This window comes from Clupea harengus, chromosome 19 (assembly GCF_900700415.2).
Source record: "Clupea harengus chromosome 19, Ch_v2.0.2, whole genome shotgun sequence".
NCBI classification, from domain to species: domain Eukaryota; kingdom Metazoa; phylum Chordata; class Actinopteri; order Clupeiformes; family Clupeidae; genus Clupea; species Clupea harengus.
This window is the reverse complement of record NC_045170.1, coordinates 5,325,578-5,340,577: the sequence shown is the minus strand read 5'-3', so window position 1 is coordinate 5,340,577 and position 15,000 is coordinate 5,325,578. Positions and strand designations below refer to the sequence as shown.

Genomic DNA, 15,000 nt, shown 5'->3' with positions numbered 1-15,000 from the left:
TGCCAAACTCCCTCCGTACAGTAACACTGGAAATCAGATGAAAAGACAAAGGGAAATATATTATGGGATAGAGAATAATGACTCCAGTATTTCTCATATTTTAGAGGGAAATTGGAAGAAACAATTCTGGTCTTTTAGTCTGAAAAAGTCCAAACCCAACATAACATGCAATAAAATACTGCTTGCTGTAGAAATGACCAAATAGAATCTTAAACTTAGCTTCGTTAATATTCATCAGTCTCAGGGTATTAAAAGCCTAGCATTGTAAGTATCACTTAAAACATCCACAAACACACTCTCTTTCTCTCTCTCTCTCTCTCTCTCTCTCTCTCTCTCTCTCTCTCACACACACACACACACACTTCCACAGTGTGCAACACATTTCTGTCTGCAGGGCCAGAGGGATGTCCCTAGGAGAGGAAATGGGAGAGAGGGAAACACATGTTTAACACCATCACAAAATAGGTGAAAATCAAACTCAGCATTTCTCTTGCCTTTCATCCCCCCATTTCATCTTCCCTCTCTCTCCTTCTCTCCTTCTCTCCCTCACACTCTCTCTTCCTCTCCTCCTCTTCGTCTCTCTCTCCATCTCTCTCCTTCCCTTTCCCTCCCGTTCTCCCACACTTTTGTCCCCCCCCCCCCTCTCTCCCCCCTCTCTCCCTCCCTCCTCTCTCTCTCTCTCTTCTTCTCTCTGTTCCTTTCTGTCTCAGTGGGTGGCCCTGGAGCGCTCCGAGACCTCTGTGTGTCTCCGCCGAGATTAGAAGGTGTTAAATTCTTCTTTGTTCACACTTCTGGATCTTTCCATTTTTACCTCCCTCTGTCCAATTCTGCACCCATCCTCGCTATCTTCCATTTCCACCCCCGTGTCTCCCTGGACAAACGTTGGGCTCCTCCTCTGGCAGTGTCCTCCAGCGTTTCTCTGTAGTGTCTCTGGAAGATTCATGAAGACGATAGGAGCCCCAATGTCATCGCTCACTGGATGAGAGTTTCATTTCCCATGCTGTTCCTGCATCTATTCAAGCCTATGCTCTCTCTCTCGCTCTCTCTCTCTCACTCTCTCTCTCTCTCTGTCTCTCTCTCTGTCTCTCTCTATGTATCTCTCACTCTCTCTTTCTCTCTCTGTCCCCTTGACAGATACAAAGGCACTTCGCTCAGCTGGGGCATGCATGCACACCAGTAAGGGTTGGTGGTTGAAACAGAGTATGAAGCATCAAATTGTGAACCCGAGAAGGTTAGGTTCCAGCTATGCTACGCTCGTTAGTTAGAAAATAAATCCTAAACCAAACTTTTCATGGAAGGCCCGCCTTTGACACTGAGAAAGAAACTGTGACCCCCTCCAACATCCCAAAGAGCAAAGATTGAGATGTTTGTTACAGCCTACAACCTGTTTTTAAGATGCACGACTGTTGCATAGCTTTTCTTAAACATCGTTTCGACATTTCAACAGCTATTGTTTTCCTTTTAATTTCATCAATCAGTTAAACGTAAATCATTTCTCAGTTAAACATTTTCAATATTTTAATTGTTTCGAGTTTTTGTTTAAAACCTGTTAGGATTGAATATGATTTTATGATTGGTTATGTATAATGCTGTCCTTTGGATCGGTTAGGTGCATGTCTGTTGTGTTAATAATTAGGCTAGCTATTAACACATTTAACACACATTTTAACACACATTTTAACACATAGGCACAAAGTAAACTATAATCTTAGCAGAGGTTAGTTACAGGCTTAGAAGATGTAGGAGCGCTGCAATACTTAATTTGACCAGCAAAGACCCTGTCGATCACATCTTTATCATTTATCGTTGTAATCTCTCTGGTCAGTTGACCAATAACAAAAACACAAATATTGTAGGTATAAATACCTATTGAAATCTATTTGTTGTGCAACAAATGCCAATAACATGCGCTACATGTCAATTAAAATTAAAACCTACTTGGCAATAAATACTATTCTGATTCTGATTCTGATTCTGATTCTGAAAATGGGGCCAGTTGGGGCCATCGTATGAACAGCTGCCTTATGCTGCAAACAGAGGCAAATCATCAATCGTTAAATGTAACAGACACATGCAATGTGATTTTTTTTTTTTTTTTTAAGCATTGCTTCATCTGCTTAAATGGATGTTGCCCCTGACACACACACACACACACACACACACACATACCCATTCAACACATTTTCCAATAAATATGTTTTTCTTTAAGAAATGTGCTTCCTTGAACAGGATTGGGTGACACTGATAAAATGTCAGTGAAATGATGTTCTCTCCATCCCCACTGTCCTGAGACGTATTCCATTCTGCATGGCCTCAGTTCTGTGCTGTTGGGCTTGTCTTCTGTTCAAATGTGTTTCATATAAAAATCAAATGTATCCCTCCTCATCTTGCTTTGTGGCGTAAGTGTGGGATTTTCTAGCCACCAGAAGAAATCAATTTCACCTGTCCTTGGAGATCATACTCGCGACATGCCAGGCAATTTTGTTTTATTTTGTCCTGTTTCATTTTTTGTTCCAAAACAATCTAAAAAAATCCCCATTGCTAGTGAATTGAACCACAACTGTGTATGCCTTCTCATGCCTACCCTCCTCGCTCAAAATGTCTGTTTTTCGAATAAAATGGATTAAAGCAAAATAACAACCGACTCACTGACTCAGATACAGGAGGTAGTAAACCCTCTGCCCATGGTGAGCTGCTTTCAAATAACTGTTAATAACTAACTCCTCCCCATACCGAACGTGGAAGACTGGTTAGGATGCTAACATTTAGGAGAAGACTGGTTAGCATGCTAACATTTTGGAGAAGCTCACCCTTCCTTACAGCAACAGCTAGACACGTTTTGATCATTACTTTAACCTTGGAACGAGACATTATTTTGTGTTTGGATGAGGGGTTGACAACTTGTAAAATGATCTAGTATTGCCTGAGGGCCAATGGGTGTCTGAAAAGGCACTGAAAACAACAGGTAGTAGCATAATTTATGTGCTTCTCAAGGCTGGTACTCTTTGGAACCCTTAGAAAAAGCTCGCGGTGCAGACATGTAGCTTAGTGACCTTTCCTCAGCTGACATTTCCCTACATCTGTTTCAGTCAAGATCCTTCACTTTCCATTAACTTTTAATGCTAGCCGGCGCCATTTTTATTTGCCTTCAATCGAGGCAAACCCTCTTAAATCCAGCCCAGCCCTGACGGACTTCCAGCCGGTGTGACTCTGCAGGGGAGAGCGGTAATCTTGTCTCCCAGAGACGCAGCACTGTGCCTTGGTACGTCTGGGTAGCAGAGTGGGTCACAGACAAAACCCCCATGATGCAAAGCAATTTTCATCCACCTCTTTGTTCTCAGCAGCGGGTCGCCCATGGGGAGAGCCTAGATTGCTTCCCAGTACTGTGCAATGGAGCCACCATTTATTAAACCCTATTACAGTTCATTATATGTAATATCATTGTAATAACAGGTTTATTAACATGTCATTATTCATCTTGTGTGGGATGGTGACATCATTGTCAGGGAGATCATGAAAGGTGTACGGGTACAAGTGCAGGGGTGAAGGAGTGTTTTCATCTAATTTTTCTTTTTTTTCAATGAGTGGCCGTAGTCCGAGCTTTCTTATGGCTCACCATTAAAATTAAAGTGTGTCTCTCCATTTATAGGCTGTCTAGGATGGCAGCCGTTTTTTATTTCCTGTGGATGGCTGGCTTAGTTCAAATTCCACGCATGTCTCTATTATCAAGTGACAAGACGTGACTAATTACTGTAAGGACCACCTGCTATATTCCACATTATGGAATGACACAAGAAAACACAGCTTTTCAGTAAATGGCCTAGGATTGGGCTCAGTCATTATGGCTCAAACAGGAACATATTCTAGTTGCAAAATATAATAAACTAAAATAATAAAATAGACAAACGGGTATGGACTGCATCTACTACTTTACCCTGCGGTAGGCCACTACTTAGGAAAATGGCCTGTGCTAGGGGGACTGGCAAGGTGAAACAAGACACTGTGTGATCATTTCTTGCCGTCATTAGATTATGAACTGAAGCTGCTGGAGACTGAATATCAATACGCTGTGGATGCACCTGGACAGGAGAAAACACACACACACACACACACACACACACACACACACACACACACACACACACAAGCCTGTATTAATTGAATCTCCATATGCTGTAGGGTAGACAATCACACAAAATGATGTGACACACACAGACACACTTGCATGTACATGCACACACACACACACACACACACACACACACACACACAGGTGCTGATGATGAATAGAGACCAGCCCAGTGTTTTTTCCGAGTGCTCACCCAGCAGGCCTCTGGCCTGTAGTCTGAGCAGACAGGCATGCAGAGCTGATCTTTCATTAGGAACTTCACTTCAGATATGGTTAGCACATTAGTAATGTAGGAGACACTCAGGGACTCTGGGAGCATCAGCTCAGCAGACAAATCATTAGTCTGCTTCGTCCAAGGCCTCCGCCACTGCAGCCCTGGCCTTACCTCACGCTGGGTAAGCAGGCGCTGACGAATCGTGCTGGACCACACACACTTAAAAGCAGAACCTCGGACCGCAGACTGAGTAGAGTAGACTGGGGCTGAAGAGCTGAAGAGCAGCTCACACAGAGTATAGGTTGAGGGCAGAACCCAAAGATAGGACTTCATACTAGTTTAGCAGAGAACGGAGATCCCTTCACATCTTGCTATGCAAAGGCCCGAGAGCCGCACTGGCCTGCACTTTACGGCCAAGCTTCTGACCACACGTGAGGTTACTAAAGGTCAGGGAGCCACACAGGACAACACGCTAGTTAAACACAAGACTGGGAACTTACATTAACATTTAGCAGACGCTTTTATCCAAAGCGACTTACAAGGATGTATACACATTTTACATTTACACTGATGGCACACTGCACATCTGGAGCAATTAAGGGTTCAGTGTCTTGCTCAAGGACACTTCGACAGGGAATCGAACTAGCAACCTTCTATATAGTAGTGCTGTCAAACGATTAAAATATTTAATCGCGATTAATCGCATTTATGTCATAGTTAACTCAAAATTAATCGCGATTAATCGCACATTTTTATCTATTCTAAATGTAAATAAAATTATTAAGTGCACATTTCAGGTAAACAAGGACTAAGCCTATAGTGCAGTTAAACCATGGCTTAATATTTTCTTTTTTCCAAGTTTGCTGGGAACATAGCAGTCAGGCCTCTTATTTCAGAAACAATGCTGTAACAGTTAGGTTACCAATAAAAGGTAAGCCTACTACTTCTCTGCTTTCAGCCAGCTGCCTGTTGACATTTTCAGACAACAGTGAAGCTCGCTTCTTTTGCACAACACAACTTTTAAAAGTAAACTTTCCATTCAGAAGCTTTTTATCATCCATTTCGCCGTATCGCGCTCACCATTCACTCAAACCGTAACGTTAGCCTACTACCCAGTTTGCGAGGCCAAAAAGAATGTAAATCTAAAAAAATAATAACGCGTTAAACTGACAGCACTAATATATATATAACTATAAGAAGACACTGGAAACAGGAACCATGGAACTGTATCCTCAGAAAGCTGAGGGCAGAGAACAACACGAGACCCCACTCTTCGGATCGGACCACACAGTTAAAGGCAGAACCAAGGACATCATGCAGGATAGTGAGAGGCTTGAGAGCCACACTGTACCATTACTTAAGCGTTGAACCACACAATTGACAGCGAGAGATTTTCAGAGCAGGATGTGTCCAATGCTGGCACCAACAAGAAATCTGAGAGCAGGATTGGAGTGAGCACTTTAAAGCCCCATTATTCGACAATTGGTATATGTTGCTACTGAGCCCCCCCCCCTAAAGCTGCGGAGAGTAGTTCACTTTTACCCCACTGTCATGAATACATATTGAAATACAAATTTAGACTCCCTAATGGACAGTGGTACACGTGAATTTTTTGACAAGCTGAAGGATACGAAACCGGCAAAGACAAACAGCAGTGCTCTAGCTCCCCCTGGATTAGCCATAGCACCCCCATAGCACCCCCAAGAAAATAATGGTTTATTTATTATTGTTATTTAATTTCATTCTGCGTTATTTATTGTGTGATAATACTATTTAACTCACAAAAGAAAATAATAACAGATTGAAATTGTTTTAGACACAGAGCAATCATTCTGTCATAACCTTTGACCCAACTTTCACGTCGCACGCTTGAATGTTGACGTTACCGGACGGTTGAAGGAGAAAGCGAGCTAGTGCGTGGTAGTTTCAAGTGAATATCAACAATGCATCGGTTTTTGCTACCTAAATGTCCATGTTTGGAAGAACGATTAAGAAACAAGAGTGACGTAGAAGAAGAAGAAATGCCAGGGGTATCTGGTGTGGATTTTTAAGGAGAGGAACGTTGTGGTCAAGGAGGTCAACCCTCCACCACTACTGAGGGTGCTAACCATGGTGCTAGCAGCATCAGTGACATTAGCATGAACGCTCAGGATGGTCCGAGAAGACCAAAACTCCAGAAATATCCACCTTGCATGTTTGGAGTCCAACAAAGGAGTTTTTGTAAAAGCTGGTTGGGACAGTTTGCGTGGTTGGAGTACAATGCAACTAAGGTATTGTTAGCTGTGTAACATTAATGAAAGCTGTCTGATTTGTTGCATGCATTGATTGCCCTGTGTCGCTGAAGACTCGTTTCGGTTGATTAGCAACGAAGATGCCCTTTTTTGCCGAAGATTTTAACTTTTTGCCTTTTTCCTCTTTTTTGGATTTTTTGGAGCCGCCTTAAAAAAATCAGAGACTCTTTAGCCTAAGACAAGCAGTCTGTCTGTGTGCTAGGTATACATAAGGTTCTATGTGATTACTGATGATTGTGAACTGAAATAATATATACCTTTTTAACGCATTTCTGACTCTTTGACTGTTTTAGTTAATTCTATCTGCTATTCCAAGATTAATTTCACTCTATCTGACATGGTAGTGGTCACCTGTCGCCCAACTTTAATCCTCACTACCACAAGTGTTTTAAAGTAAGTTAGGTATTTGGGATTGCGGACTCTATAACATGCTGTATGCCTTTTGTCAGTGACCGTCGCAGATGTGCGCGTCTGTCGGAAGAAGCCTAGATAATAATAATACAATCGGTTTGTTTAGCGCTTTTCATGGACCCCAAAGACGCTTCAGAGAGCAAACATGTAAAGTTGTTGTAGTAGAGAACCATGTGACACATAGGCTATTATCCTCATTTCATAGCACCCTCACTAAAACGCCGAGCTCCCCCATAGCACCTGCAGAAAAAAATGTCTGGCGCCGCCACTGGTTGAGAACCACACTGGACCACATATTTCAAAGGAGAGCCTTTAAAATGGCTCAATTGAGAACCACACTGGATCACATATTTCAAAGGAGAGCCTTTAAAATGGCTGAACTGACAGAGGCCTGAGAGCAGGATTAGACCACACACTTGAAATGGAGCCTTAAACTGGTCAACTGGAGCACGAGAGAGAGGCTCCGGACCAGGATTAGAGCACAATTAACAGAGATAGGATTGAGAGAGAGGACTGGACCACACACACTTTAAGCACAAGCTGGGACATCATGCAGGATAATGAGAGGCTGGAGTGTGGGCGCGGAGCGACAGGGAACAGATTCCTCTATCTGGTAGCATTAGCGTTAGCATCTGGGCAGCAGAGCACTGCGGTCCACTGGGACTCACTGACCAGGCCCACACTGCCTCCCGAGCAGATGGTCAGGCCCCAGCCCAGCCTGCGTGAGCGTGAGCATAACACATGGACCACATGACACACACACACACACACACACCCACACACACACAAATACAGGCACGCACACACACACACACACACACACACACACACACACACACACACACACACACACACACACACACACACACACACATATACCCACACATACCCACACACACACGATTACACGGACACACACAAACACATACATACATACACATACACTGAACACCTACACACACACTCATTCTCTCTCTTCATGTCTATCTTTCTGCTACAAACACTCAAACACACATACACTTAACACACAAACACACAAATACACTCTCTCTCGATCCCACACATCAAGATACGTTCTCCATATACACACAACACACATAAAATGTAAGCACAAACACATACAAACACATATTTACATACTCTCTCTCTCTCTCTCTCTTGCACATGCACACATACACACACACACACACACACACATATAACCCCCCACCCACACACAGACTCTCACACACACATATACCTCCCCCTCAATACACCCGCAGTCACACACACAAACCCACACACACACACACATATACCTCCCCCTCCACACACACACACTCTCACACACACACCAGATTGAGCCTGATGACCACTAGAGGCGTGTCTGCTAATCATATTCTGCTAATTAGACTCCCAAGAATAACGGAGCCAGTCACCTTCTGACCGTGAACCTGGGGTTTAAAGAGCCTTTGTGTGTGGGTGATCATGATGATTTCGCTACCTTGATGCCGTAGCTCAGCGCAGTGCGCTGGAGGATATCCGTCTCATGCATCTCATGAGATAAATATCATTTATCAGAGTTAATAACAATAAGGCAGCCAGTCGTCTGCATCAAGGATGAATTACCACGGTTGCCGTAGAGACACCTGCAGAGAAAATTGCGACAGTCATGTGTGTCGATTCTGTTTTCTGACGCCGTCTTTGAAGTGCTTGAATGGACTTAAGATGAACCAGCTTCCAGTAACAAACAAGGTTTGAGCAGTTTGAAATTACACTGATGAGAAAGAAGTGTGTTGAATGAATAATCTGCTACTAACAAAACAGTCCTTTAAACCTATTTAACACCAGCAGTTTTCTACACACAAACAACACAGAGACACACAGGCACACACACACATGCTCGCACACACACACACACACATAGGAACATGCCATAAATCTGTCACAAGCCTAACAGGACAGCCTTTCATCCATATTGGATCATACATACGTCATGGCCACACACAGACTCACTCTGGTACTCCATATAAAAAATGGATGTGTGCGTGTGTGTGTGTGTGTGTGTGTGTGTGTGTGTGTGTGTGTGTGGAAGGGGACAGGGAGATGGATTTAATAGACTCCTCCCTTGCACACACACATCTCACACACACACACACACACACACTGCACCAGCCCATCGCCTGTGTGGAATGAGGTGTCCACTCCTCCAATTCACGCCTGTCCATCACAGGACACGAGGGGGGGGGGCGTAGGGGGGGCGAGGGCAGCAGGTCTTTGACACACGGCCTCTCAACTACAAATACGTCACGCGGGACTCGTCAGAGTGGAGAACATACTGTAAACGTGAGAGTGAGGTAGACAGATATGCTTAGACTGACAGGAAGATAGATTGATAATGAGAGAAATACAGTGAGTGAGAAAGAGAGAGAGAGAAAGAGAGAGAGAGAGAGTCAGAGACAGAGGGTGAATGAGAGAGAGAGAGATGGTGAATGAGAGAGAGAGAGAGAGGGTGAATGAGAGAGAGAGAGAGAGGGTGAATGAGACAGAGAGATGAACAAAAGAGAGAAAGAGAGAGAGAGAGAGGGTGAATGAGAGAGAGAAAGGGGGAATGAGAAAGAGAGAGAGAGGGTGAATGAGAGAGAGATGGACAAAAGAAAGAGAGAGAGAGAGAGAGATGGATTGAGAAGGGAGGGAGAGGGGAGAGTGTGTGTGTGGAGTCATTTGTTGCTCGGCGTGTCTCTGAGTACTCTCTGCAGAGTGACCTGCCTGGAGAGGTGATTTAAGAGCAGACCCAGAGGCAGGGGGGGGGGGCCACACGGTCACTCACACACTGCTGTGAAGGTCAGAACATGAGGAGAGGGGAGTGATGCTGAGTATGGGCGCTATGGCAACATAGGACACCATCAGACATAACTATGCCATCAGGACCAGCACTGAGGTCAAGAGAACAGAGGGAGAAGGTGTGTGGTGGACAGAGGGTACATGTAGGCAGGGGCGCAGATGGCACTGGGGACTGGGAGGACATGCCAGGGGGGGGGGGTGCAGAACAAGAAAATGGGATGATGAAGCAGAAGACACATAAAAACAAAGATCATATGCTTCTATATGAATATAGAATTAGAAGATTATTAAAAGAAGAGAGAGAAAAAAGAGAATGACACAGCAGTTTGAGAAGAAACTGTCGTGACGGTCACATTGTGTCACATTATGAGCACTCATGAACACTCATGATGTGCTTCTGTGGTATGTGCTTCTGTGGTATGCTTACAGCAGTCGTATGAGGGAGGGTACAAGTAGAGTGTTAGCAAAGTTAGCAAACAACTGACTGCTTACCCTCACATGTAGTTAGCAAGTGGTTAGCTTTGATCGTCTACACATTGATCCTTCCTGTTCAGACAGGCATTTGAATGGTGTTTCTTAAGCACAGGGCCCAAGCACAGACTGAGGCTATTTACAGACCCAGCTAAACACACGGCCTGTGCCAAGAGTGGAATATGATTAACACCAATAATATAAGGGCAACCCCAGGCTGCAGCGCTGCATCCCCGACCCTAAGGGCAACCCCAGGCACCCCCCCACCCCCGCTGCATCCCCGACCCGACCCAGCGGAGGCATCAGCCAATACTCCCACGTCATCTCCATCCACAAACTGAATCCTTCTGTTTTCGTTTGATTTCCTTTCATGGTTTTTTTGGACACATGGTCATGAATGAAGAGCCTGACTCATCCTGTTTAGATGCAGTCAGAGGGCTAATGTAGCCTTGCAGAGAGGGCGATACCCCTGGTCAGCCAGCCGACTCATCGTGTCAAGAAATGAAAGCAGGCTTGGTTATGGTGAAGTATGTTTAGCAGGCCATCTGTATTGACGTTATTAGTTCATATTTCTCACTTCCAACAGATAATTAAAGGCACGTGTATAAATTACAGCTTTAAAGACCTTAAGGGATAGGAAGGAGCGCTTCCTCTGGCAGGCTGATATTTTACTGAGAATGCAATAATGTTGAATAACCATTATTGTTTTATTAGTCTGCCTTCCAACACCATGATATTCCTCATGAGACTAGGTGGACTGGGATATCCTGTTCACACATGGCTTTGTTGAAATAACATATATATTTCCGTGCATATCCATCCTTTGCCAAAGCCATGTCTTCACAAAGGCATTCCCATTGTATATCCATCCATTGCCAAAGCCATGTCTTCATAAAGGCATTCTCATTGTATATCCATCCATTGCCAAAGCCATGTCTTCATAAAGGCATTCCCATTGTATATCCATCCATTGCCAAAGCCATGTCTTCATAAAGGCATTCCCTTTGAAGATGCGGTGAAGTCCAGAGAAATATCTCAAGAATCTCCAAACCAGCCTCAGCAGCTGACCTTTAACCTCCCCACTGCCATCATCAGAGCCAGACAAAGGCCTCCAGAGGCTCAGTGTGTCTGCGGTCCCCTAACAATGCCAAGCCTGTAGCATCATCCTGCCCCAACTACCTTATTCAGCAGCAGGTTTGATCAAAGGCTCCCAGACGAGGAAGGCCATGGCTCCACAACCAGCCAGTGTGACTGTGTGCTGTAGTGAATATAGAGTGAATACAGCTGACAGCTGTGGTGATGACCTGATAGCACACACACACACACACACACGCACGCACGCACACACACGCACACAGACAAACACACACACACACACACACAGACAAACACACACACGCACACACACACACAGACAAACACACACACACATACTTGTGAATGAAATACATTCAGTATTCATTGTACATATTTAGCAGTAATATTATTTCCAATTGGGCTGTCTTAACCTATATCACTGATGTAACAAACCCTCCTCCCTGGCCATCATGTTGACACAAGCACCGCACTTCCCCATCAACCTGTTCGTGTAGGTTTTACATCTCGGAGCAAAGCAAAGAGAAAAATGACCCAGCCTGTTTTAGTCAGACACGCAGCCCCCGTGGGGTACGTGCTTATGTGCTGCGGTGTCACAGTTTCCTACCAGCGAGACTGGTGCATTGTGGGTCGTGTTTTTCTCCAGGGAGGCAGGGAGGAAGGAAGGAGGGGGGAGGTGTGTGGAAGAGGCGGTAATGGATACAGGTGACCCAGGAATCAATTAACACCTGGGTAAATGCCAGGGGAAGGTGGGGAGGCTCCTGAGACAATGCCTGTCAATGCTCGCTCCATTAGCGTGACAGGGGCGGGGGGGGGGGGGGGGGGGGGCGGCACACATACACAAGAGACGAGGGGGTAGGATGAGGACACCAGGCAAATCGACGGATTACACCTTCTTTTCTTTTCTTTTCTCTTATCTTGTCTTTTCTTTTCTCCCTTTCTTTCTCGCACCATTTAGTAGGATCATTGAAAAGGAACAAATGCTATTGGCAAACCAACAAAGGACGGATGAAACTGTGTTTGTGGATGGATGATGCCTTTTGTTTTGATTTCTTCCAGCATTTGTGGAGATATGAGGGTTTCATACCCCAGTGATGAAAGGAGTAATTCGGTACTAATATATTAAGTGCCTCTGAAGTAATTAACAATGACATTGAAGGATGAAGGAGAGAGAGAACGTTTTGTGTACAAAATATCACAAGTGGTAATTTGTTATAATAAATAACATTACAGATGAGATGATCACAGCTGTGATGTTTTTCAGTGATGATACGGTGACTTCATTTCATCTGGAGAAGACTTGGCTGCCTTCGCTTCCTTCACAGTGTGTTCATATCCCCCTTCATAACCCCTCTCTAGCCTGTTGTACTTACACACCTGTGGTTGTAAGACATGTGGAGAGAAATTGTTGTGTTTTTGCCATGGAACCCTTTTTATATAATTTGGTCTGGGTGGGTGGCGCCCACAACCCACTGACCTTGCAATCAATGAGCCATACCCTTTTGCAAAACAACAAAAAAAAGCACACTTTCTTTTTTAAATGCATAATGGTTCTAATTAGGCCAGATCATTGCTGGAGTTTAACACATACTGATGCACACAAAATAGCCAAAAACAGATAGATAAAATCAATAAATAAGTAAACAGGTAAATAAATGAACACGAAATGCATTATTACAAGAAAAATGTGAAGTGTGATTGCTCAAGAGCAGCAGAGGACTAGAGGCTAACCTTTGCCCAACAAATGACACATTATAGGCCACAGCCCCAACACTGATTATTATAATGATTCAGTCTGGAGCACATGGGCACACAGCACACAGTAGGATACATCATCAGTAAAGCAGTGTACAGATTGTGTTGACAGTCTCAATTTGTTGTGTAAAATAAGCTACATAACTTACCCGGACCAAGGCCAAACATTCATCATCTGTCCATTCATTCAATTCAAGGTCTAAACTGTGAAACGACTAAAGTGTTACACAACTCTACCCATCCTCTGTGCTTTAAGTCGAAAAGAATGTCGATGACAGTTAGATGACTTTGAAATCCTCAAACTCTACTGTCACTGAGTCTGCTGCACAATGAGTGTGAATGAAGGTACGGATAAATAGTCTCACTGTTGAAAAATCAGAACATGTTACTGGATGTAAGCAGATTTATCCAATAATGCACCGAGCATTTAAAGAAACCCACGTCTGATGGTGTATGGTGTAACCTCTGCTGAGTACACTTGGTTGTTCTTTATTTGATTTTACATTAATTTTACCCCCAAGAGGTATGTGCCAAAAGCCAATGAAGTCTTTCTAATACAAGAAATATGATTCAATGGTTAAATCTTTCAAAAAAAAAAACATTTAACCAATTTGGAAGAGAAAACATGGTGTATGAAATCTTGTTATGAACCTACTGGGGTTCATTTAAATTGGGGATGAGTGTGAGCATGTTACGACTAATTGTGTTATTACCTTATTTGACAGCAGATGTTACACTGATTCGACAAATGGGAAAACATACAGTTTGTTAATATGCTGGTGTGTTATACAGAAATAGACCATTTTTTACAAGGTGCTATTTGCCCCAGTCCATGACAATTAAAAAATACAAAAAACGTAATGTCAAGCCTAGCTCAGCAAATTCACTTTAGGCCTACACGAGGAAGCTATTAAAACATTTAGTTAATGACACTATCAGTGCCTCGCTTAAGACCGGCATCTTTTCTCAGAAGTTGTTGAATAAGGCTGCCTGACAACGCCAGAGCATCAGAGCAGAGAGCATGATGGGAAGATGAGTGGGTGGGGTGGGAGCTCTTCTTGTTTTTTGGCCATATGTCGATTTTTTAAAATGTTTAGTCTATTATCGTTCTTCCCCTGCCTCACCTCATATGTTCAGCTCACAGAGACAGATTTACACAGACAAGGGGTGAAATTCCACCCGCTTCCACCAAATCTCCCTCCACAAATTCTGGATGGATAATATTCTCCGAGCTTCCTGCAGGCCACTTCTTCAATTTTGCTGAACTTTTAGTGATGTTGTCTGATTTAGTTTTGTGTTCTTGGGAATTTCAGCTTGCAACCTGTCTGCCACTGTGCCTGCTGCAGTCCTCTATGCTTCCGCCATCTTGTCTGTATCGCTAGGCTACACTCAGTCTCACAGTGATGTTAGTTCTAATTGCAAGATTTTTTCTTTGTTTTTGTTTTTACCACTGTAATGAACTCTGACGACTCTACCGCCATAAGCGAACTCTGACGACTTTACCACCGTAACAAACTCCGATGACTTTACCACCGCAACAAACTCTGACGACTCTGACGAACTAAAAACCTTTTTGTTGTTATGTGGGCTAGCTAGGCAGCAGTGCTGGGAGCAGAAGCAGAGACAGGAAGTGGTTGGTATAAAAAAAATCAAAAATCAAAACTTAAGAAGAGCAATAGTGTGATGGCTACGCTTTGCAATGCTGTGTGATTAGAGCAATCACACCAGTAAATAATTGTACAGATAAATAAATAAGCACCACATAGTAACAAACAAGTGCCCATGAAATACTTTTCAATTATTCGCACGGA

General features: G+C 43.7%; 1 protein-coding gene across 1 annotated transcript in view; it reads left to right on the top strand.

Moving 5' to 3' along the window:
- Positions 1-5,561: 5,561 nt before the first annotated feature.
- The window catches only part of LOC116225073 (processed variable antigen-like), a 20,448-nt gene continuing 11,009 nt past the window's right edge, over positions 5,562-15,000 (top strand). Inside the window, exon 1 of the mRNA XM_031586646.1 lies at positions 5,562-5,667. Within this exon, the coding sequence (XP_031442506.1) occupies positions 5,562-5,667 (106 nt within the window). The remainder of the gene's footprint in view (positions 5,668-15,000) is intronic.